At 39.9% G+C, this 25,265-nt stretch overlaps 1 protein-coding gene across 2 annotated transcripts in view; it reads left to right on the top strand.

Annotated features, from left to right (window-relative positions):
• ACSS3 (acyl-CoA synthetase short chain family member 3) overlaps window positions 1-25,265 on the top strand; it is a 177,705-nt gene that overhangs the window by 12,642 nt on the left and 139,798 nt on the right. For both annotated transcript variants that reach the window (XR_008974943.1, XM_057429560.1), the window contains exons 3-7: window positions 4,924-5,112; window positions 11,265-11,399; window positions 11,676-11,816; window positions 13,232-13,312; window positions 13,401-13,496. Coding sequence is in view for 1 of the 2 variants with exons in the window: in XM_057429560.1 (XP_057285543.1) it covers window positions 4,924-5,112; window positions 11,265-11,399; window positions 11,676-11,816; window positions 13,232-13,312; window positions 13,401-13,496 (642 nt within the window). In the remaining variant the exon portion in view is untranslated. The remainder of the gene's footprint in view (window positions 1-4,923; window positions 5,113-11,264; window positions 11,400-11,675; window positions 11,817-13,231; window positions 13,313-13,400; window positions 13,497-25,265) is intronic.

Here is a 25,265-nt window from a genome sequence, read left to right as displayed (position 1 = left end):
TGTGTATATCTGTCATCGTATATATCTGTCATCTCATATCTTCTATATATGACTGAAGAATCACCCAGATTTTTGTTTCTAGTAGTCTTTCTCATTCTTCATGCTTTACTCCATCTTCTTTCTTTGTCTTCGGCCTTGAAAAATGACCAGTTCCTTCTTAGAAATATTTACTTTCATTTCAAGACATATCTTCTCTCAGAGTTGATTTAGAATTAAAACTAGAATACAGACAGAAAATCCTACTGAGACTGACAGCCCTACTTTATCCTCTTTGTCTGGTAAAGCAGTATTATCTTGATAAAACTATGTATTGGACTTCTTTAATACTGGTTGCTCTTATCTTATTTAAATCTTGAATGGCATTCTTCAGTGCCTGTCCTAGAAAGATTTAACTGCAATGTCTCTGGGGTAGCTCTTCAGAAATATCAATATTAGTATTCTTTAAAGGATGAGACTAATCAGGAATTTACAGAGAGTGGTGTCTTGGGTTTTTCACATTCTGCACAAAAGACTTCCAAATGACACTGTAAAAGTCTGAAGAAGTGGCTGGAACTTGATCTCCCCTGACTGAAGATAGTTATACTGCAGCATGTCAATGTCAGCAGTGCCTATAGTAATGTATAATTTGGCGCAGCTTGAGTGGATCAGTGAAGCAAAGCCATGCTGAATTAACTGTGATAAAACCACTATATGTGGTTTCTGAGTTTCGCTTTGGACTAGATTTAGTTTCGTCCTTTGAAATGAATGTCCTATAGCTTACTTCAGAGATGTCTGAACATAGCTGTCCCCCAGATCTTTGTTTCCTTGACTTATGGATTCCTTTATGAAGTGCTGTGCTCACCCTTCATCTGTCTCACTGCTGTTTGATTTCTCTCCCCACTCTGAGTGAATATTGTCTAAATAATGGCCTTTCAGGAGAACGGGTGCTGTAGGAGTTGTTCCTAATACTATGGGCTATCCTTCACACGTACCAGAAACTTTCTGGGCAAATAGTTGTCTGGAACCTATCTCTTCATGTAGAGTGAATGCCATGGCATCACTTCTGATCAAACACTGAATCCGTGCCAAGCTGATAAGTATTAAGGATGCTCCATCTCATCCCAGTCTCTTCCTGGGGACACACAGTCCACAGCCAATCTCCAGGAAAGAAAATGACCCTTCCTAAAAATCCCCAACTTACTCAATGCAAAGAACTCCTAGGCGTCTGAAAAAAGGAGGGACAGATTTCTGCAACTAACTGCAATCCCAGCAGCTGTCTAGCAATCCTTCTGCTTTCTATTTTTCTTGCAATTTGTGGAAGAATGTACCAGCACCACTACCACTACAAGGTAGGTCCTTCACACAGTGCCTTACGCACTGCATTTGAGACAGTGTGGCTAGTGTTTTGTGCAGAAGCTTAGGAGAGCTGTTATCAAGACATGCCACATCCATGACGTCAACAGTTGCCAGGGCTGTGCCTGGCACACAGGCAGAGTTGGGACAGGGCAGAGCTCGTTGCTCTATAGACCTTCTCTCTCAGCCTCTGGGGAATTGTCTCTGAAGGCATAACAGCTCTCACAGTCAATCAAGAGACCTGCACCACCTTTCCACAGCTCTGTGCCCAGTGTCCTAATTGTACCAGAAACCTCCTAAATACAGTCCATGCTCGATACATGTACAGGAAAGGAGTACACACAGGTGGGCATCTGAGTCAGTGATTTTGCAGTTCGCATTGCCTGCTGTAGCAGGCAGTGGGCCAAGGGGGTGTTCCTGCATATTGTCTCATGGGGGTTCCCTGGGAACAGTAAAGAAGAGTAATAGAAGAGTGAAGAGGCTGATGAAGGAGATGGGAGGAGTAGGAAGGAATACTTTCTGTAGTAGTCTTGCGAAAATGACACAGTGGAGAAGGTGAAGAGCAACCTGCTGCCTTTGGTTTAGAGTAATGTGTATGTGACATGGCTCTTTTTACCCTACAAGAAGTATTTCAGGATGTTTCAGGAGCTCTCAGTATTTGAAGAATTCTCTTGTGTTCAGCTTCTATTGAAGGACTGAACACTGGTGAGACCCAGCCATTGTTCAACCCAGGAAGTTCTGAAGTTCCTCTTTTGAGGATTTTGAGTGGAATTTCCATTTTAGTATCTTTGAAGAAGAATTTTTTTGGCATGGACCAAAACTGCTTTTTTTTTTAACTACTAGGGGCAGCCTGGTGATTTACTTCAGAACTGAGTACTTCTCTAGACCTGAACTGCTAATACATATGTACTGTTTGTTTGGTGGCTGGGTAAAAATAAAGCCGTGTTTACAGGGGGCTTGCATTTGATAGAAGTGTAATTTAAGCCCAGATCTTCAAAGCTGAAAACCTACTTGAGTTTCTTATTATATCACTTGGTCTCAAGTGTTTTTATTGCTGAAGTGTCAAATATATTAAAGTGATAGGGCAATCTTAAACTTGAAGACAAGCAGAGAAATAGCATGCTGGTAGGAAAATAGCAACTATAAAATCTTGAGTGATAAAGTAAGCTGTCTTAAAGTAAACCATAAATGACAACACACTGTAACAAAGAGGAATATTTCATGGCTTTAACAGTGTAATGAAATGTCACTACTGACATCTTCCCCGCCTTTTTTTTTAAGAAAGAGTGATTGCTTGGATGTTTCAGGGTTTCCACATCAACCTTAAGGTCAATATAAACCCTTAAAATAAACTGTTCCCTACTCTTCCAAATAGTTGCAGGTACGGTGTTGTATTATCTATATGTAGTCCAGATGTCCTCTGGCTGTGAGAAGGATGAGGGAAAGGCCACAAGGAATATCATAGGTACTCATGTAGTATATTGGGTTATTGTCTTCAGTGCCATTAAACTCTAGGATAGGGAGGTTAAGTGCAGACAAGCAATTATTGGGTTTGCATGGAAGATGTGATTCCTGTCTGTGGCATGCTACATGCATTCGTCTTTAAGTGCAGTTTACCTATGACTGGTTTCAATAAAAATTATTTAAGTACATGCAGACCTCTTCACTGTCTCCTTCCTGTAGCCAGGTACCAATGTTCTATAGTTTGTATAGAGGCATAAGAAGTCTTCTATTACAAAATTACTAATGATGATTTTTAAGTGATGTTTTTTGTGTTTAGCAGGGAAATATCTAGAAATGACTGTAAATGCTGGTGGCATGGCAGTAAATTCTAGTTGTGTCCAGGCCTTGTTGATTTTTGTTGGGTTTTGATAGCATATCTCAGTTCCATATAGTATTGATAAGTATGAATAGGTCTATAATTAAAGATACTTTCTTTTGATAATCGGTAACATTTAATATAAGAGGTCTATTATAAATAAATCATATAAATCAGCATTGTGACGAGTGACTGTTAATCTGGTCAGATCTGTTGTTATCTCAACCCCTCGTGCCCCACGTTGGGCGCCAAAAAGAACTGTCGTGGTTTAAAACCAGTCAGGCAGCTCGTTCACTCACTTCCCCTCTTCTTTTCCTCCCCCTACTCCCGGAGGGATGGACATACCTTAGTTTGTGTGAATTTTCAGCTTGGTATGGTGATCACTTTGCCTGAAACCTGTCTTCAGGCTCCTTCATGCCAAAAATGAAAATCTGAAAATGAGTGGAAAAAAGACTTCTCAGACCAAAGTGTGTTTCTCTGAAATTTCTGAAATGTATTTGGTGCAGGGTGTAAGATTTCTTGTCTTGGAGTCCGAGAAATTTACTGAGGTAGGGGAAATATTACTACACACTGATTTGTGTTTCAGACTTAGCTGTGGCAGCGTGCTCTTCACTTCCCCCCATTTTTCTGCTTAAGCTATAGCCACCAGTATTGATTGTGAATGCTGCGTCTGGCTTATTTTGGACTTTGTGGAGACAGATAACAGCACAATAGCTAAGGGCCATAAGTCTTGCTCAACAGCTTGTTGAGCATGCACCAACTGAAATATGGCTGGTATGCAAATATGACAAAAGTCAGTCATCCTAATCCATAAATAGTTGACAGCCCAGGGCCTGTTGATCTCTCCTGCATGGCAGCAGGCTGCCAGAATCTCCCCTTGGGTAGGGACACCTCTCAAGGTTACTCCTCGTGGTTGAGAGATTCCTTGCTCAAGATGTTCTGCATAAGTGATTAATAGCATGCTTTGAAACCTTAGTTAAATGATACAAAGTATTGATTGTACACGTATAATCCTTTAGATGTAAACTGTTGAGCAAGTCTTGGACTAAGTTTGTTTCTGGCTGCACCTAGACTCCCCTCAGAAACTCTGAAAGGAGTTTAGAAAGCAAGGGGTCCTTTCTGACCCTTATGGCTCAACAGGAGCACGTGCCTGAAAGCTTTGTCTTACCCTGTCCTCTGTGCATTAAATAATCACATGTACCTCACCAACAAGTCTTGTTAAACCACTGTTGCATTTACTATTAACTTCGTTAAATCATTGTTTTATATCAATAAACATATCTCCACTTCTTATTTTGTTTTTGTTTTTTTTTTTTTGTTTTTTTTTTACAAGCGAAGTGTGTCATTCCATCTGCAACATTAGCTACTTAGGACAGAATTTGCATTATGAAATGCTCTGTTTACATCCATTCTTAAAAGGTAAAATTAAGAAATATGAGCAGTTTTCTGGATAAAAGAATGAATGATTAGAGTGTCATTTAAAAATTTGGAATACATTGTTACTGATTTTTTTTTTTTTTTTGTAATATGTAAAATAATTGGCTTCAGTCCACAGTCCATTCTCATATTACAAAAGAAAAATGTATTATTGTGTTTTTTGCAAAAAGGAAATTTTCCTAAATTCGTTGATTGCATCATTTGTAAACTTCATGTATCATACTGACTATTTCCTTAATGTCCTGCATCGGTTGATTGTGTGAAAGTTGTTTTTTATGGGGCAAAAACATATCTGGAGAAACTTTTAATATACTGTGAATGTTTTGTCTGTACAGGTCTCCAAGTTAGCTGATGTCATGATCAGACATGGTGTGAAGAAAGGAGATCGTGTGGTCATCTACATGCCCATGATTCCACAGACAGTGTACTGTATGCTGGCTTGTGCAAGAATAGGAGCCATCCATAGCCTGATTTTTGGTGGATTTGCATCCAAAGAGCTTTCTGTTCGCATTGACCATGCAAAGGTAATACGTATTTGGAAAAACAAACATCATTGCATTAGTTACTCAGATAAGTCAATGTCAAAACCCTATTGTTTTGTTTGTTTTTGTTTGTTGTTTTTTTTCCCAGAGAGCCTGACACCTTTTCTTTTTGTGTGGCACACAGTCTCAGTTTGTTTAGGATGCCTAACACTGCAATATGACCAAAGTACTATATATGTGCTGAGGTTGATAACTTTTTAGCAGACATTGAGATACAAATTTTATAGAATCATAGAATCACAGAATACTCAGGGTTAGAAAGGACCTAAAGATCATCAAGTTCTAACCCCACTACCATGGTCAGGGACACCTCACAGTAAGCAGTGTAACCCAAGGCTCTGTCCAGCCTGGCCTTGAAGGAGGATGGAGCATTGACAACTTCCCTGGGCAGCCCATTCCAGTGCCTCACCACCCTCACAGTAGAGCTCTTCCTCCTTATATCTGACCTGAACTTCCCTTGTTTAAGTTTGAACCTGTTACCCCTTGTCCTATCACTACAGTCCCTAATGAAGAGTCCCTCCCCAGCATTCCTATAGGCTCCCTTCAGATACTGGAAGGCTGCTATGAGGTCTCCACGCAGCCTTCTCTTCTCCAGCCTGAACAGCTCCAACTTTCTCAGTCTATCTTCATACAGGAGGTGCTCCAGTCCCCTGATCATCCTCGTGGCCCTTCTCTGGACTCGTTCCAACAGTTCCATGTCCTTTTTATGTTGAGGACACCAGAACTGCACACAATACTCCAAGTGAGGTCTCAGGAGAGTAGAGTAGAGGGGCAGGATCACCTCCTTCAACCTGCTGATCACACTTCTTTTGATGCAGCCCAGGATACGGTTGGCTTTCTGGGCTGTGAGTGCACACTGAAGCCAGCTCATGTTCATTTTCTCGTTGACCAACACCCCCAAGTCCTTCTCCGCAGGGCTGCTCTGAATCTCTTCTCTGCCCAACCTGTAGCTGTGCCTGGGATTGCTCCGACCCAGGTGTAGGAACTTGCACTTGGCATGATTAAACTTCATGAGGCTGGCATCAGCCCACCTCACAAGCGTGTCGAGGTCCCTCTGGATGGCATTCCTTCCCTCCAGCGTATCAACCGAACTACACAGCTTGGTGTCATCAGCAAACTTGCTGATGATGCACTCAATCCCACTGTCCATGTCACCGACAAAGATGTTAAACAAGGTCAGTCCCAACACCGATCCCTGAGGCACACCACTCATTACTGGTCTCCAGCCAGGCATTGGGACATTGACCACAACTCTTTGCGTGTGTCCATCCATCCAGTTCTTTATCCAGTATGTTATGGGCCTAAGGCTTCATTCTCACAATGACCTCTTTTTAAAGTAACATGATTTTAATATGCTGCTGTCTGTTTAGAACATACTTTCTCTTCCCCTGTGTCAATCTTTTTCTAGAAAGCATCACTTTAAAATTGGTCTTTTGCTCAGCATTTTCCTGAAGTATAAGAGCAATGCTGCCAGTCCTAAATGACTTCATCGGTTTGCTTGACATTTAGATGTCCTGGGCTGTATGATTTTTCAGCTATGAGTCTACCTCATCTAATTTCTACGTGAATCAAGGCAGCTAGGAAACCACTTACCTTAAGTAAGTGACTCTGCAGAGATCTTAGTTAATTGAGGCGAATGCTTTAAAGGCTTCCAAGTTCAGCACAAGTTGGGTGTGTTTATGAATTATTATGTAAGTTTTTGTAACTGAAAATGCAAATAGTACTTTAATAATATACTTAGTAGTTTATATATGCATATTAGTAGCTTGTGTATGCATTAGTTTCAAACCAGCTAATAGTGTTTGTATTGGAAGCTTCTGTTCTTGTCTTCTACTAGTGAATAAGACAAAAATGTCTGTCATATTGATCAATCACCTGGATCATTCAGACCATCCATGGTTAGCCGTCTATCATTGAATCACATTGGTTAGATGTGTAAACCAAAATATTATGTAGGGTAAAGTCCACAGGATTTGTGGAACTTTTGCTTAGATGGTTGTGTACAGAAGTGCTTTTCAGATCACCAATGCTTGAATTGTATGAATATCTGTAAATAGGAAGTTGAACGCATGCCCCCTCCCCAACTGGATGCTTTAACAAAGAAAAAGTTAATAAAATGGCTGTTGGAATTGTGTAAAGAAAGCTAGGGGAAGGCTGATAGCTCCATAGTTTTTCCCCGTTTTTCTGCTTACTCCTTCACTTTTTAACAGGCTATAAAAATTAATTGTAACTCATAGAATTAGAAAAAAAAATGTAGAGGAAAAATTATAAACTTTTAAAATGAAAGTTGTTACAATACAAATTATTGAGCATGTTTACTTTTAGAGTATTTTGCAAATATTAACTAATTAATCCTGATGGATTTTCTCTGAGGAACAGAGGGAGACAGCACAGTAGTCATAATCCTTGCTTCATGCATTAAAAAGAAAACAGAGAAAGTTTGTGACTTACCCAAGGTCACATAGCAAGTCTTTCGAAGTGTTAGCTGTAGAATTACTAGCTGCAGGCCATGGATTAAATCCTAATTTACATTGCCTTCTTTAAAAGGCACATCTGAATATTATGGATGATTTTTGGTCCATTTGATGTGCAGAGAAAGTGTAAGTCAGAGGAGAGGTACATCCTCAACCTAAATTTCAAAACATGCCCTGTTTTGCAACACAGTAAAGCTTTTTTGATAAATGAATTGCATAATACTGAGATTACATTTAGGATATATGCATATAAGTAGTTGTGATAGATGGTATTCTGCTGAACTCAGAAGTTAATTGAAGCTGTATCAAAAAACCAGCCTTTCTGTTAGGCTTTTATGTGAATTGGTTTATGAATTGGTTTAGTTGCTGAAGTTCAGGAGCTAATGTTGGTAAGATTAATTAGAGTTAAAAGTGCAATGGAAAGCTGGCTGCAAGATGCTTTTGTGGAAGAAAGGTCAAACTTCACATTTTATTGGAAGATCTAAGTGAAAGAAATAACAAGCACTTTCTGCCTGTGAAAAGGTACATATACTTAGCCAGCTTACCTTCATTTATCTTGAATTTTAAATAGGTCTGGGAATGCTACAAAGTCCTGCTGATAATTTCTACTCGTGTCAGGTATTGGCAGTTACAGGCATTCTACAGTGAATTGCAGTGAAGTAATACAGAGCATGATAACAAACATTTCTTGTTCTCTTTCCTTTCACCTGAATGTGGGACTATATAGTTTACAATATCGAAACAATAGACACTTTCATTGAATCATAGAATAGTTTGGGTTGGAAGGAACTTTCAAAGGTCATCTAGTCCAAACCCCTGCAATGAGCAGGCACATCCTTAATTAGATCAGGTTGCTCGAAGCCCCATCCAACCTGACCTTGAATACCAGGGTTGAAGCATCTGCCACCTCTTTGGGCAACCTGTTCCAGTGTTTCAGTGTCCTCATCATAATAATATTTAGTCTAAATCTCCCATCTTTTAGTTTAAAACCATTACCCCTTGTCCTATTGCAACAGGCCCTGATAAAAAGTTAGTCCCCTTCTCTTATAAGTCCTCTGAAGTACTGAAAGGCTGCAATGAGGCTTCTCCAGGCTGAACGACCCCAACTCTCTCAGCCGTTCTTCATAAAAGAGGTGTTACATTCCTCTGAATTTCCTCCTTGAAAAAATGAGCTCGTATTTTGTAATATTTTATTCCGAAGAGACCATAGTTTCTACACACAGCTATGCCTATGAATGGTTACCCTTACTACTCAGCATAAGATAATCAAACCTTTTGAGTGAAGTGGTAAATCTTCATGCCTGGCAGTGTTTCAGGCCAGGTTGTGAACAGAGCCTTGGGCAACATGGTCTAGCATGAGGCGTCCCTGCCCGTGGCGGGGGGGGTTGGAACCAGATGATCTTAAGGTCCTTTCCAACCCAAACCATTCTGTGATTCTATGATCAGGCAGCAAGCTTAGCTGCTGATACTTAAGATGCGTAATTGCCTTATAATAGTTATAGTCAGGTATTTTCTTGTCTTGAAGCACTGTCTATTTGTGGAATATGTATTTTAGATTAGAAGGCAGTGTCTTGTGTTTTTATTTTTAACTACTTGTATGATTAAGGTCTCTTTCTTTAGACCACTGGAAAATATCTGTATAATGATGGGCTGACCACTGCATCTCTCAGTAAACATCTTCATTAGACTCCTGACATTTTGTGCCCCAAAGCTAGTTAGTTTTCACTTTGGGCTTTTTGGTGCTTTATTAGCTGGCCCAATAAAAATCTTTTTATTCCTTTTTCTAAGCTTTGCCTTATGTGCTGTTAAAGATTATAGAAAAATTTGTAGGAGGAGTCTTTACAACAGTATGAAGTTATTGGTTCTGTGCTATGGGGCCTTGCTTTATCTTATTTCTACTTAATTTATACTTTTCCCCTACAGCTCACTATTGCTGGCATTCCTTCTCCAGCTAACTTTTGAACTTTCCTGGTTTTCCTTCAAACTAGTTCTGTTTCTATGTAATCTTAGCACGCAGGACTACATGGAGCCATAGAAGAAGTGGGGAATGGGTGTATAAAAGCAACATGGGAGCAGAGATGCAGAGGAAGTAGTATCAGTAGGTAGAGAGGCAAAATACTAGAAAGCAGCAGCTGAAGCCAGTAACAGACCTTTGATTTGCACGGAGTGATCCATGATACTTCCAAGTAGCAACTCTTATTTGGGAAATATATCTTCTTAGCCAATTTAGCATTGGTTATTTTTAGACTGCATACAAACCATTTGATGAGCAGAAGTGGCACCAGTTACAAATGACTGTAAACCTGGTGTTGACAGCAGTCTTTCATCTTAACAACTAGAACTGTGTTAATATCTTACATAAATTACAGTCTAATTTCAGAGCAGCATCCAGATGAATTTTCAGTTTAACTGCATTGTATCATCTTTTGTTAAAAACAGTGCATTCCAAAAGAGAAAGATGATAAATCCTGAAATTCTAAATCAACTCCTAAAATTTTAAATAAATCCTGAAATCTTTATTTTGCATACACACTTATTAGCAGACTTTGTCAAGTGGCAGATTTGGACAGGAAACATTTGATTATTGCCTAAGAAACTGATTTAATCTGTGCTTTCTGTGTGGAGTTTAATGCAGCCTTAGCTGTGGCATCATGGTTTGTGCCTACTTAATGAGATTTATGCAAATGCATACAATTAGCAAACTAGCTTGATCAAACTGAGGGGCATAAGATAAATATACTTCTGAAACTCCAAAAGCAAGGAGATTGAAGGCTCATTCTTCACCCATTAAAATGTGTTTTAACACTTTTTTTTTTTTTTTGGTCCTGCTTCTTATTTCTTAAAATTCATGAAATAAAATTATTGATCTTGGGACCTAAGTCAAAATAATTTGTATGCAGATTTCTTGACTTAGGAAATCTTACATAAAACCCGAGGTTAATTTAATGGGAAAGATGTTAAATCCACATTTGGAAATATAAATTATTCAAAAAACTCACCAGAACTATGGAAATCTCGTTTTTAGAGGTTTTGCATCCTGAATCCTGCAACCAGCGCTTGAAAGACTCTAGCTTTACTTCCCTCATGTGCCTTATGACTTTAGCTTATTCTCTTTCTGTACTTCTCATCATGTTTGCCTGCTTGTTCCTCTTTCTCTGATTTTTCCCTCTTGTGCCATTTAATTACAGGTTGGAAAAGAGCCAGCAAAGTGCTACAGCTAGTTTTGAAATACGCCACTTGGTGCAGGCAGATAATTCAAAAGCATGCCAAACAGAACAGATATTTGTTGGCATCACTGTACACTTTTCCTTAATGGAAGGGCTAAGTCAGAGGTGGGATTTTCTCTCTTTTTGTTATTTTTGTGCACCTTACAAGAACTTAATACTGTTTATTTCTTACTCAAATTTGTTTGAAAATGGTGAAGAGTGCCAGAAGTTATTAGTATGCTCCTGAAGAAAAAACAGATGCATGGACAGCAAGATTGTATGAGCTTGATTTCCTTAGGGATTTTTATCAGTTTCCTGTTTCTAATTGTGTGAAGATAGATTTTATCCTTTGAGCATCATTAATCAAAAAATTTCATAGAAAACATGTTATTAGGTTACATGTATAAAATATATTGTAAATGTATATATTAACAATCTAACTTCTTTATTTTAGCCCAAACTTATTGTAACAGCAAGTTTTGGAGTAGAACCGAAAAGGAAGGTGGAATACATATCCCTCCTAGAAGGAGCACTGGCAAGGGTACAGAGCAAACCTGATAAAGTCCTCATTTACACGCGACCTAATTTGGTGGGTGTACAGTTATTATGCCTTTACATTAACTTCCAGATGTGTATGTAGTGCAGATGCCTTTTCTCTTCTACAAGTGCAATGTTTAGTGTATTTGTTGTACTTTGTTTTTTTCATGTGATGGGAGAACTTTATATTCGTGAGATTTAAATAATAAATAGAACAAATGCAGCAGAGAAATTACGGTACAGAATATTTAATAGTACATGTTTTTGACCCAATTCCATTTACTCTATCTGTCTTTCTTCCAACAATTTTCTATTTTTCAATGGGCAGGGCCATGTTCATCATACCCCAGGTCGTGATCTTGACTGGGAAGAAGAGCTTGCCAAAGCACAGTGTTGTAAATGTGTCTCTGTTCCCTCGGATCATCCACTTTATATTCTGTATACATCTGGAACAACGGGCTTGCCTAAGGTAAAGGACTATCTGTAGTCTGTTTCTGAGTTCCACTTGAGAAATTATGTAATTAAAGAGGTTGAAAATGTTTGCCGGAGCTCAGTGGTGTAAATGATAAGCATTGCTAGAAATGGTTTAATCTCATTTATTCACGTTTCACTAGTTTACAGTCAGTGTCAATGAATAAATCATGTTTATTTAAATAGTAGTAATATCTTGAAGTAAATGTAGTTTATGTTTGTACAATACAAACTTTTCAGGATGGCAGAATGTCTTTTATCCATTAGTATCTTCTGTGTTTTAACTGTTTGTTTTGGATGAGCGAAGTATGGTCACTTAATGGCAAGATTACATAATATATCACTTATGGGATAATATTTATTGCTGAATAGTCTTTGCTTATTCATTATTTACATATTAGCTAATCTAAGTAAGATGTAGTGTATGACATTACACATTAAATGGATTTAAGCATGTTCTGAAAGCTTGTGTTACTGAACAGTTCTGAGAACATAATTCCCATGAAAATGAAAGTTTTGATTAAGTGAAAATTAACATAGGACATTCTTTGAAAATGTTTGCTTCTAAAATGTCAATTAGTCTTAATGATCTATTTTTAAAAGAGCTTATTTTTAAAGCAAACTTGAGTGTTTGCTTGGTACTTACAATCCTCTTTTAAAGAAAAGCAGAATATAATGTTCTAGCAGTGTACTCACCACCAGAAATTCAGAGGCAGTACCACACATCCCTGGATAAGGCAGTGCTTAAATTACTACTAGAAAATTGTTTAATGTGTCTTATAAAGTTCAGAATCTTTGGGGAGGTAAAGGAAAACAAACATAAGTTTTGCCAAAAAAAACTGTCTCTGTTTTTTCCTTGAATGTGGGTGTTTTGAAGCAACACATATATATTAAATTCATTATATTGTCAAAAGGTCCAGGACAAGATCCTTTGTTGCAACAGGTATTTTCCTTGGCTATTAGTTTGAAAATGCAGTATATCGGAGGTAAAAGTTCTCAGAAATTTACTTCACTGTGTTTTCTGTCCAGAGAAGAAGACAGGCATCTTTGGCAAATCATGCTTCCAAGATGAAGATTGTCAAGTAGTTGACTAAATATTTGTATATCCAATTTTTATGAGAGAATTCTAGTTTTGTTAGTTATCTTCTGAAAACTATTGTCATTTAGACCTTGGGTTGGGTTTTCATGTTTGTTTTGTTGTATGTTTGCTTATTTGTTTGCTTGTTTTCCAAAACCTTCTTTAGTAGGAATGCTAGCACAAGCATATACTTGTTGGAATGGATCCTTTCCTTAAATGAGAATTATTGAATCTATGCAACTTTAAGTCTGCTGCTAAAAGCCTAAAATTTAGTAGAAGACAGGAATATCATTGCATCCTTCAAATGATCTTAAATATTCGAATTTTTCATTTAGGGTGTTGTCAGGCCAACAGGTGGCTATGCAGTTATGCTGAACTGGACAATGTCAGCTATATATGGACTGAAACCTGGTGAGGTAATTCTGTTTAAATGGCATGTAAATGTTTTTGAACTCCTCTTAAAAACTCCTCACTTTTTTTTTTTTTTTTTTCCTCTCACTTTAGGTGTGGTGGGCAGCTTCTGATTTAGGCTGGGTTGTTGGTCATTCCTATATTTGCTATGGGCCTCTCCTTCATGGGAATACTACAGTTTTGTATGAGGTATGATCCATTCTTAAAAGACAGCATCTCCTCCAGTCAATGATCCTGTTTACACCTTTCTATTCTTCATGCCACATATTTTTTAATTGTGTGTATATATTCAGTGCTTATACTCTCCTGTCTATTACAGCAATTCTTAAGGAAAACTTACTTCATCATTATCCTTCAAAGTTTTCTACTTCATCTGTGTGACTGGTGATGGTCAGGAGGACAAGGAACTCCAAAACAACAGACCCAGAAATGGCAGATGGTGGAGAGTACCTGTGTTGCTGATGCTTCAGCCAGAGGCCATTAGACTACATTTATTGTGGATCTAGGAGAGTATGTTGTGTTTTGCATGTCTGGAGATGACAAATTCTTACTGGACCTGAGCTGGAGGCAATTGGGAGCTCTATCGTTAGAGCCAGAACTTCTAAGAAGACTCTCTTCTTTTTTCTTTCTATGACTTAAGGCACCTGAGTGAAGACTCAGATGACATTCAGGACTTGGTCCTTCTGCTTTGGGGATGAATCTCAGTGGGGAGGGAGAGTAAAGTAGTCCAACTAGAGTGGCTTGCTGCATCCTAACTTTTGTGCTCAAAAAACCAATCATGTTATGTTTTATTTTTTCAGAAGTTATTGTTGATTCTCTAATTGCCAGGCAAGAAGATACAGTATTGCTTGAACCATCTTCTTTATTCTTTAGGGAGTAAATCCAGTACCCATCAGTGACAGTGAAACACATTTTATGTAAAAGCACTGACATTGTTAGCTTTCAAGCATGCTGAGACTTGGTTGTCTGCATTCATTCTGGGTATATCCCAACTTCTCTGACACTGTGCAGCATGATGTCCCCCTGGTAATTGTTCTGTGTTTTTCAGTGTTCCTAGAGGCAGAAGTTGTTTTAATTCTGCCATCATGGCATGTTGAGTTGTAGTGGTAATTAGAAGCTTGTGAACTGTTAAGGGAAATCCAATGGTAACTCATAGTGTACAGTATCTGCAAAAGTATAGTGAATGTACTGGATTCTGAGGACATGAAAAAGCTTGTGAAACAAGCTTTGATGATGCTGTGAATACAGCAATTGGTAGAGCACCATCTGTACCTAGTGCTTCCGGAGCAGGGGAGTCAGCATGGCATTGTGGAAACATACTGTTTTACAGACCATCATAGGTGCAAAAGTTCTGCATAAGGAAATGGATATTATGATGAAACTTTCTCCATCTTCCTGCTATTATACCGTATAACTAAAGATGACCATAGTAGAACAGAAAGGTTGAGATGTGTTTCACTGTTACAAACTCAAACACTACTGTTGATGGGTGCTGATGCTGGATTGTGCCTGAACTTTTGAGTAAATAAGTTTCTTAAGCCACGGGATACTGAAGAAGAATGGACAGTTGTAGTAAGGTAAGGTTGCCTCCAAAATTGTTTAGAAGTTCCTACATCAAACTCTACAGAACGGGCTTGCTGCATCCTGTTTAGGAAGTTAAAGGTATACGTTACTGCTCAAAGTTCACTCTTTTTATAAACTTAGAAGAGAGATTCTCACAACCACAAGATGCCTCTTGAAGTGGGTCAAGAATCCTCAAGTCCAGAAAAGCAGTGGTTATTAGGGGGACAGCTACATGATATTTCAAATCACAGCAGTAGTGCAGTTCTGAAATAAGTCCTCTGATTGTCCTTGCTTATTGATGTGGTTCCCAGAGTGATTTTAGACATGTGAATGACATTGCAGAGAAAGCTAAGGCAGAAGTTTTGCCACGTGGGTTAAAAGGATAGGATCCAATGAGCAGGACTGCACTGCTGAGAAGTTTTTCAGGACAAATGAAAAGTACGCATGCCAACAGAAAGCTTTAAAACTGTCAAGAGTTCCCACCTTATTCTGAAGTACCTCTACTGCTTGCAAAAGGGCCGGATGGCATGTACGACTCCATATTTGCTAATGACTGCCTGCTTGCTAGTGACTTTCAACTGCTCTTATTTCTCTCAAGCTATTGCTTCTGTCCTCTTAACCAGTGCTATTTCTTTTGTTGTTCCTCCTTTCTGAACACTTTTCTTACGATTTTATTAAAATTATTCCTCCTTTCCTACTGCTGTATTTTGCCATAGTGACAACCCTGGCAGTGGCCTTCCAGAATATTGTTGAAGGGGCAACCTGGAGCTTGACCATATGCTCTGAAAGGCCCAGAAGTTTCTCCAGCAGATACAGCACCCTGTTGCTAATTTCAAGCCTGCTGCAGAGGGGGAGAGGACTGACAAGCAGTGCTGTGTTCATTTCAAATAGATGAAAGCAAAACCATACATCAGAGATGGCATGGTGCATGTGCCCCTACCACAAAGATCTTGAACAGATCGTCAGGTGAAGGGAGAGCAGTCCACCAAGGCCACTGCTCAAGAGGACATCCACATCCTTAGTCCAGGACCTACAGTCCTTGATAACATGCATTGATAACAGCTGTCCTAGACTTCTGTACCAAACACCAGCCACACTGTCTCTTCTCCTCAAATGAAGTGTATAAAGGATGTACCATGTGGTAGTGCTGCTGGTACTTCTGCCCACATGTGTCCTGTTCCTGCCCTGTAATTAGCCCTGCACTTGCACAGCAAATACCATTTAGGATGATACCATTTCTGTGAAATGCAGTAGGTAATGTAGTGGTTGTTGGCAATATATTATCTCTTCTTCTGCCCCAAGTCACTCCACAAATGTTTAAAGGGAAGGGCACTACAGGTAGGGTAAGGCATGGTTGAATTAGCCAGGTTTACCCAAAACAAATGGATAGAATGCAGCAAGGGAGTATGTGAAGCACACAAGTGTGGTGGAGGGGAAAACTGAGGACAGAGAGAAGTACTGGTTAGCACTGCTGTTTAATCATTGTATAACATTTACCAGATTGAAGGATATTGATGACCAGTGGTATTCCTCCAGTCCCACTGCATGCACTCCTGAGTGCTCAGTGGGCTGATGATAGTCTTCAGCGAAGGGTCATACAAGGTCCTGACACAAGTGGATTGCTGGATGCCTCACAGAGAGAGCAGAACTGAGCATACAGGTACTGCAGAATCTATGCTTGGTGTTTCAGTCTGAAGGAAGGTCTCAAAGATGTACTCACAGATGGTTCAGACTAAAAGTGGAACCCTCTTCTATTACAGCTACAGGCACAGCTACAGGTTGGGCAGAGAAGAGATTCAGAGCAGCCCTGTGGAGAAGGACTTGAGGGTGTTGGTCAACGAGAAAATGAACATGAGCTGGCTTCAGTGTGCGCTCGCAGCCCAGAAAGCCAACCGTATCCTGGGCTGCATCAAAAGGAGCATGACCAGCAGGTCGAAGGAGGTGATTCTGCCCCTCTACTCTGCTCTCCTGAGACCTCACCTGGAGTATTGTGTGCAGTTCTGGTGTCCTCAACAGAAAAAGGACATGGAACTGTTGGAACAAGTCCAGAGAAGGGCCAAAAGGATGATCAGGGGACTGGAGCACCTCCCGTATGAAGACAGGCTGAGGAAGTTGGAGCTGTTCAGGCTGGAGAAGAAAAGGCTGCATGGAGACCTCATAGCAGCCTTCCAGTGCCTGAAGGGAGCCTATAGGGATGCTGGGGATGTACTCTTCATTAGGGACTGTAGTGATAGGAGAAGGGGTAACGGGTTAAAACTTAGGGGAAGTTTAGATTGGATATAAGGAAGAAATTCTTTACTGTGAGGGTGGTGAGATACTCGAATGGGTTGCTGTCCTGGGTTCAGGCGTAGCAGTCATTTTTCTCCTTCTTAGTAGCTGGTGCAGTGCTGTGGTTTTGACTTTCAGCCTGGGAACAGTGCTGATACCACCGATGTTTTTAGTTGCTGCTCAGTAATGTTTACTTTGACCAAGGACTTTCTGAGCCTCATGCTCTGCAAGGGAGGAGGGGAAGCTGGGAGGAAGCAGAGACAGGACACCTGACCCAGACTAGCCAAAGAGGTATTCCATACCACAGCACCTCATGCCCAGGATGTAGAACTGGGGGCAGTTACCTGGAAGGGCTAGATCACTGCTCTGGTCGGGCTGGGTATTGGTCAGCAGGTGGTGAGCAGTTGTATTCTCTTCCCTTGTTATTTCCCTTATCATTATTATTATTGGTGGTAGCAGTAGTGATTTGTGTTATACCTTAGTTACTGGGCTGTTCTTATCTCAGCCCATGGGAGTTGCATTCTTTTGATTCTCCTCCCCATCCCTCCAGGAGCGGGGGTGGGGGTGGGGGAGGGAGACAGAGACTGCATGTTTCTTATTTACAGCTGGGCTTAAACCATGACAGTTGCCCAAGGAAGTTGTGAATGCTCCGTCCCTGGCAGTGTTCAAGGCCAGGTTGGACAGAGCCTTGGGTGACATGGTTTAATGTGAGGTGTCCCTGCCCATGGAGGGGGGGTTGGAACTAGATGATCTTAAGGTCCTTTCCAACCCTAACTATTCTGTGATTCTATGACTGTACATGTCATTTGAGGTTTATTTTAGACTAGACTTAGTCTTGCTCACTGGACTGAAAATGCAGCTCCGAATGTTCTGATTGAAAACTATCCAACAGATCTTTGCTCTTTTGACTGAAGGGACTTCTCTCCTAGAAAGTCTCACACTGTCCATTTCATCTGTTTCATTCAGGTGACAGGAGCATGTCGGTTCGCACATCGCCAGTAAAGTCTACCGTAATGTTTCTGTATCCCTTATCTTCCGTGTCTCTGGTCACAGAACCAAAACATAATTCCAGTGCCTTTTTGCCAAGAGGGGGCAGGATGTGAAATTCCAGTGAGCACCATGAGAGAAACTGCATACCCTTGTGCCTCACACCATAAGGTAGAGATGCATAGGCCTAATATAATTGTACTTTTACCAAATTCATAATGGAGCTGCAGTGTACATTCGGTCATCTGAAAGACACCAGGCTGTGTGGGACAGACACTTTGCAAATGTTTCCAGTACCTTCCAAATTCAGGACATCAACAAGCACAAGTTTTACTTTTCTGTAAACAACTAAGCCAGAGAAGCTCACATGCCATCGTGCTCCCAGCCAATGATTGCAGCAGCTGGAGAAAACTTGAGCACATTGATGTTCTTAGTTTGAATCTCATTGTACCTTCTGTCCAGGTAAAGTTTACTGACCTGCTTACTTTCAGTGTTCAGCATCAAATGTTGCAATGAACGTGTTACTGAAATACATGACGCAGAGAGTATCTGCAGTGCAACTATGGCAGTAAAATGAGCCATTTGAGTATTGCATATACATGGCTCTTTTTTTTTTGACTGGTTTCTGATGTGCTGATCTTGATGGGATATGCTTGCTTCTGTGACTTTGCAAATCAGCTCACTGTGGTACTTTTGAAACCTTTCGAGTCAATGCCAAGTGTCAGCTTGCTGATTGCCGGAGTGGTGCTTGGTTCTTAGTGCACATACAAGTCGTGAAGGACATTAGGAAGCAAGGTGATTTGTAGGACATTGCGACTTAAAAGTAATCAGAATAGGAGGAAGGCATTTGTTTAAAAGTAGTAGCCAAAATACTAGGAAAAGAAGAAAAGGCAGAATTCATGAGGAACAGGTAAGTGAGAGAATTATGTTAAACTCATGAGGGAGACTCTTTTGCAGAAAGGATTCCTCTGTAACTAAATATATCTTCATGTGGAAAAGGGAGTGCAGTAAATTTATCACAGTTCATATGTTCACATACATAATTTGTGTAGATGGATAAAAATCTCCAGACGAACTAGCCCTGTATACACTGTGTGTCTGAAAATGCAAATAACTCCAGATGCAGAGGTGGTTTTCTGATGGTTTGTAGTACATGTGTACATACTGTACACCTGTCCTATACCTTTTTCTTGTTCCAGAGGTCATGCTTACTGGATTCTTCCTGTGTGGTGTTCCTTTATGTAGGGCGAGCATGAATACATCTGTGAGAACTCCTAAAAGTTTGCTAAGTAATGTGGGGATTGATTTTAATATCTTAAGTCATGTAGGCTCTTAGTTAACTACTAAGCAATCCCAGGCACAGCTACAGGTTGGGCAGAGAAGAGATTCAGAGCAGCCCTGTGGAGAAGGACTTGGGGGTGTTGGTCAATGAGAAAATGAACATGAGCCGGCAGTGTGTGCTCGCAACCCAGAAAGCCAGCCGTATCCTGGGCTGCAGCAAAATGAGTGTGACCAGCAGGTCGAAGGAGGTGATCCTGCCCCTCTACTCTGCTCTCCTGAGACCTCACTTGGAGTATTGTGTGCAGTTCTGGTGTCCTCAATGTAAAAAGGACGTGGAACTATTGGAACAAGTCCAGAGGAGGGCCACGAGGATGATCAGGGGACTGGAGCACCTCCTGTATGAAGATAGACTGAGAAAGTTGGAGCTGTTCAGGCTGGAGAAGAGAAGGCTACGTGGAGACCTCATAGCAGCCTTCCAGTACCTGAAGGGAGCCTATAAGGATGCTGGGGATGTACTCTTCATTAGGGACTGTAGTGATAGGAGAAGGGGTAACGGGTTAAAACTTAAACAGGGGAAGTTTAGATTGGATATAAGGAAGAAATTCTTTCCTGTGAGGGTGGTGAGGCACTGGAATGGGTTGCCCAGGGAGGTTGTGAATGCTCCATCCCTGGTGGTGTTCAAGGTCAGGTTAGATGAAGCCTTGGATGGCATGGTTTAGTGTGAGGTGTCCCCGCCCATGGCAAGGGGGTTAGAACTAGGAGATCTTTAGGTCCTTTTGAACCCTAACTATTCTATGATTCTATGATTCTCCTTACAAAATAAAGTGATCACTGCAATGATGTTTGTATTGTATATAAAAACATCATTTTTCTTGTGAAGAAGCGAAACAGTCTGGATAGTCTTTTCTGCATTATTTTGGTGGCAGAAGAGATCACTGCGAACAAGACAAACAAGCTTTGGCTCCGAAAAACTCACTGAAGTATGCATGGCTTTGCATACTGAAGTATTCAGTGTGCATTTCTCACCTGCTTTTTCCTGAGGTGAAAGGGTGAGGAAGAACAAGTTGTGTGCTGCACTGAAATCCCACATCAGTCCTTTTGTCCTTCTCCTGTCAGGTTGGTAACAATCTTTGCTATTACATCTCTTTGCTGTTATGTAAAGACCATGTGAAATCTTTGGAAATTCAGTATCCTTAAGCAAAAACACCCTGCTACTAATTTTGACCTCATTCTTTTGCCTAGAAGTGAAAGCTTAAGAGGATGTGTGGACATTTCTATAAGCTATATTTAATTAAGTACTAACATGCCATCCTTCAATCTTGAATCTGCTTTACCAGCAAATTATATTATTTGTATAAGTAATCAGAATTAATAAGTCTGTTCGAGATTTATGAAGCAGAAATATACTCTAGGAAAAGAATATCTGTTCTTTGCTGATCTTATAGTTGGTGACATTTTTTTGTGCTAAATGGTATGGACCAATATGTGACATTAATTTTCTGGTGTATGGCCTCAACACAAGTTAAAAATCTTTACTTTCTTTCTTTGCTTGGATTTACTCACATGGAATAGATCTTTGGGCAAAACTAAGAGAGGGACAAGGACAGCACAGGTCTGCACCTTCTCAGGTCATCTATTACTTACATCTGTTACCTACATCTGTTATTAACTCTGCAGTATATAATAGTCCTCTAGTTAGGGTCACTGCTTGTTTTGCAGCATGAAATAGTAGACTGTCAACTGTTTTGACTAAAGACTTTGTAGACTGAATTCTTACTTGTAGGAGTGTGAAAAATCTCAGCATATGATGCTAAGAGCTGCTCCTTACAGTGTCAGTGTATCATACATGTGCATATGCAGGTGGGTGTTCTAAAGGTAACCCTATAGGGTGTGTAAGTATACCTATATAGGTAATAATCTCTTTTTCCCCGTGTTCTGAATGTATTGATACTAAATGTTTGAGTTAAGCTGAAATTTGGGGAAGAAAGAAATTGAGTTCTTTTCTAGGCTGATTTTGTAACTCAGCCAATTTACCTTACGTGGGATACTTTTCAAACCCCATCTTCATCTTTATTTCATCTCTGGGTGCTCAGTATAGTTCTAGTATGTTTTTTTTTTTTTTGGGGGGGGGGCTTCAGTGGCTTCAGGATCTCTATGGATAATTAAACAGAGAACTGCAGTTATAAATGAGTTTCACTAGAAAAATAGACGTGAAATAGTAAAATAATCACAGAAAATAGTTTTTATTCCTTTTCAAGTTTAATTCTGTTATAAAAGAATTCAATTTTCTAGTCTGCCTGGCAAAACCTGAGTGTTTTCCCATTAAATTCATTTTATTTTAGGGCTGGGGACCACTGAGTTTGACTTCTCTGTTATTCTCAATAACAAAGGGCGAAAACTTCATGCAGTAGCAGAAATGCACATTTATAGAATCAAATATATTAGCTTGAGTATTAAATTACTATAGTCTAATTAATGTTTGAACACTTAATAGATGTTAATTAGATTCTTCATTCCAAAGGGAGATAAACTTATCACCACTACACTAGTTTAGAAGAGGAATGCAGTGTGAGAAAAATGGCACTTTCTTGGACATAAGGGAAAGAGTTTGACAATTTCGCAGTACCTATTTTTGACCACTGGTACACAGGTACCACCTTAAAATCATTGCATGAATTGGCAGAATGACTGCAATGAAAAGGTTTTCATTCTAGCAAGTGCAGGGTAAGACAAGGGAGAATGGTGAGGAAGGTGATGAGTTCCTTAAGCAGTCTCTGCTACATAGTTGTCTTACAGTGAAGTTTTATCTCTGGGCAAATGCGTGGGGATCAAGATGGTTATTGTCATTATAAAGGCACCTCTAAATTTAAAATGTGCTGCTTTGGGAAAATAGAGTAAAAACCCTATTTCTTTAGCAGTGTTAAAGAAAAATCAGAGTTAATATCTGTTTAACCTACAGGTCTGCTTTGTTTGCATGATTTTTTGCTCTTGGTGAACGCATTATTAAACAGTATATTTCCCCTTTTCTTTCTCTGGGGTACCACCAAGCAAGTTTTCAGAGAATGTTCATGAGTGCCTGAAGATGTGTCATCAGTGTCATCTTTTAGAGGGTTAGAAATAATATTTACAAACAGAATAGTGTATAATATTTCCTCTGCTCAGAAGACTCTCTTAACAGTATTCATAAATTTGTAGTCAGTTTCCTAAATGATTGTCTAATGATAGGTTTTGGGTTAGGAAGTATCAGTATGCTGTTTAGGAGAAAGAACACCTCATCCCTTTTGCCTGGGGACAACCACCATTGAATATAAACTGTGCTGAGTTCATATCCTCACTTCTTAAAGTGATCTGTTTATTTTTAAATTACTTAGTAGGTGACAACTTGTCATTTTAACAATTGCTATGGAAACTGTGCTTGCAGTTTTTACTTGCTGTAATAGCATTGTCAGGAATGTGAAGACACTCATGAATTCTTCTGAATACAGCAAGGTTTGTTGGTTTTGGTTGTTTGTTTTTGTTTTGTTTTGTTTTAAATGTATAATCTATCCTGAGCTGTTTTCTCCAAGGCATGACACATTTCAGCTATAAATAAGCTACTTGAAGGCTCACAGCCCACTCTGGGTTGTTCTTGCTGTTCACAAGCTGTAAAGCAACAGGGCAGCATGAAGAGAAAATCTAGCTGCTACCTGTGATCCTGTGATGTCAGGAAAAAGGCAGCATTGTAGTTCCAGTGCTTAGGACTTCAAATTGGAGCTAAGGTAATGAAAAAGATGCCCACACTTGCCAAGGAGCCATTCATTAAGGACTTCATTTGAGTGGTCTAGGACAGAGGAGGAGCTATTGTCCCACACAGTGCTATTTCGAGACACTGTTGTGCTCATGCAACCATCCTCACCACGCTCACTGGGGTCCTCCCAGTGCCTGCTGTTGCAGCAAATCTGCAGGGTACACAGCAGCAATAGGCTTTAAATTAGTTTCGTTTGGCCCAGTTTTAGGAGGCATCCAGCCTTCCTTACAGCCATTATTATCAGCTTACGAAGCAAGAAGTTTGCCAGTTTTGTGATCTTTCTGCCATCATCCTTACTGATTTTATTTGTGAAACAAATTTTGTAGGACATACCATCTCAAGTCCCTAGTGGAGGTTTGGTTTGGCAGCAGTGTCAGCAGCAGAAGAATGAGCATTTCTATGAGCATACTTTTTTGAATCCTGATATGACAGGATTTTGAGTGTGCTTTGGCATCAGCAGGTTTTCGTGGCAATGAGTTCCATGTATAATATTTGCTATGCAGAGAGAATTTCCTCCTCACAATTTTGAATTTATCCTTAATTGAAGAGCCCCTTGTTAGGGATCAGGCAGAATGGGAATTGCTGCTGTTATTTTATTGTAGCTCCTCTTATATGTCTTTCCTCAAGTAATTCATCCCAGTGACTTCTGATTTTCTCCATTGAACTTTTCTATCCCCTTTATCATTCTTGCTGCCTGACTATGAAACTTCTTTCATAATCATGTATTATATGTCAGCACATTCTGCCTCCGGATGGCTGCTGGGCTGTTTGACATCTGATAAATGCTAAATCTAAGTACTTCCAGAAAGATGTTCCTGTCTGTCTCTTGGTAGGTTATTAAAATAACGCCTTTTCTACTTGAATCCTCCTAGCTGACGCAACAAATGTCTGTTTCTACTCTTCTTTTTTTAAATCAGTTGAGGCAGATCACTCTTTCTGACTGTCTTGTTTTTGTTTACTGTGCCCTTGGTTCCTCCTAATCACAGATATTACTGCAAATATTGCAGTATTGATGCAAATACTGAACAGCAACAGGTCTTGAACTAATCCCTGCAGAAATCCAGTGGAAGCATCTCACTTGCTTGTAGTCCCCAACTGACTCAGCAATCTGTCAACACATTGTGAATTCAGTTACCCTGTGCCTTATTGTTTATATTGCTTTTTAAAAATCAGAATTGCATATGGTAATAAGCCTCTCAGGGCATCTCGCAGTACTTCTTACAAGTTTTGTATAATAAATGATAATTCTCTTTGGCAATTTTATTTGTAGGTTTTTTTTGGGCTCTGAAATGAATTTGCACTGTCTCAGATTTGTTTTGCTCATGTAGGTTTTTGTTTATGCATTTGCTAAACTGTGACCAGCTGCTGAGGCACCAGGGAATTTTTTCTGCAGAACCAGTGAGAATATGTTACAAATGGGCAATTTTTTTTTTTCCTCTCCTACATGAGTATTCTGAGTGTTGTCTTATTCTTTGCATATTACTTCCTGTCATCTGTCAGATGAAATGTCTCTTCCTTTCCTTCCACTGTTTGTGTTTTGTTTGTTTTTCTCCTAGATTTGAGGATGGTACTTCTCCAAACCAAAGATGCTGTAGCTTATGTGACATATAAATATCAACCTGTCACATCCCTGCATGCCTACCCACATACTACTGAAGGCTTAGCTGTTTGTGTTGAATATGGGCTCAGACTCAGGCTTGGGTTTGAGCTTAGGCATTCTGGAAGTGTGAGGCATGGACTCAGCTGCAGTGTAGCTTGAGCAGGGATCAAGCGTGAGGGCCTGAGCATAAGTTGCCTTTCAAGGAAGGGGAAGCTCCTTTCAGCTCTTCTCACAACTGCTGTCTTCCTGATGATCTGATCCAAGATTACACAGCTGCACCCTACCAAACCTGGCCTTGAGCACTGGCAGCCAAGGCCCTATCAGGGAGTGGGTGTGATGAGGGCCAGACACAGCTCGTTTATGGGCTCTGGACATTTCCATTTCTTTAAAAATAAACCCTGCATTATTACTGGCAGACTAACCAGTTTATGATTTCTCCACAGGTAGGTTTATTTGCTGTGCAAGATGATTG

This window comes from Pezoporus wallicus, unplaced genomic scaffold (genome assembly GCF_028554395.1).
Source record: "Pezoporus wallicus isolate ANWC-B61680 ecotype Strahan unplaced genomic scaffold, APGP_CSIRO_Pwel_v1 contig_5069, whole genome shotgun sequence".
NCBI lineage: Eukaryota > Metazoa > Chordata > Aves > Psittaciformes > Psittacidae > Pezoporus > Pezoporus wallicus.
Note: the sequence above shows the minus strand (reverse complement) of the source record. Positions and strands in the feature narration are given on the sequence as shown.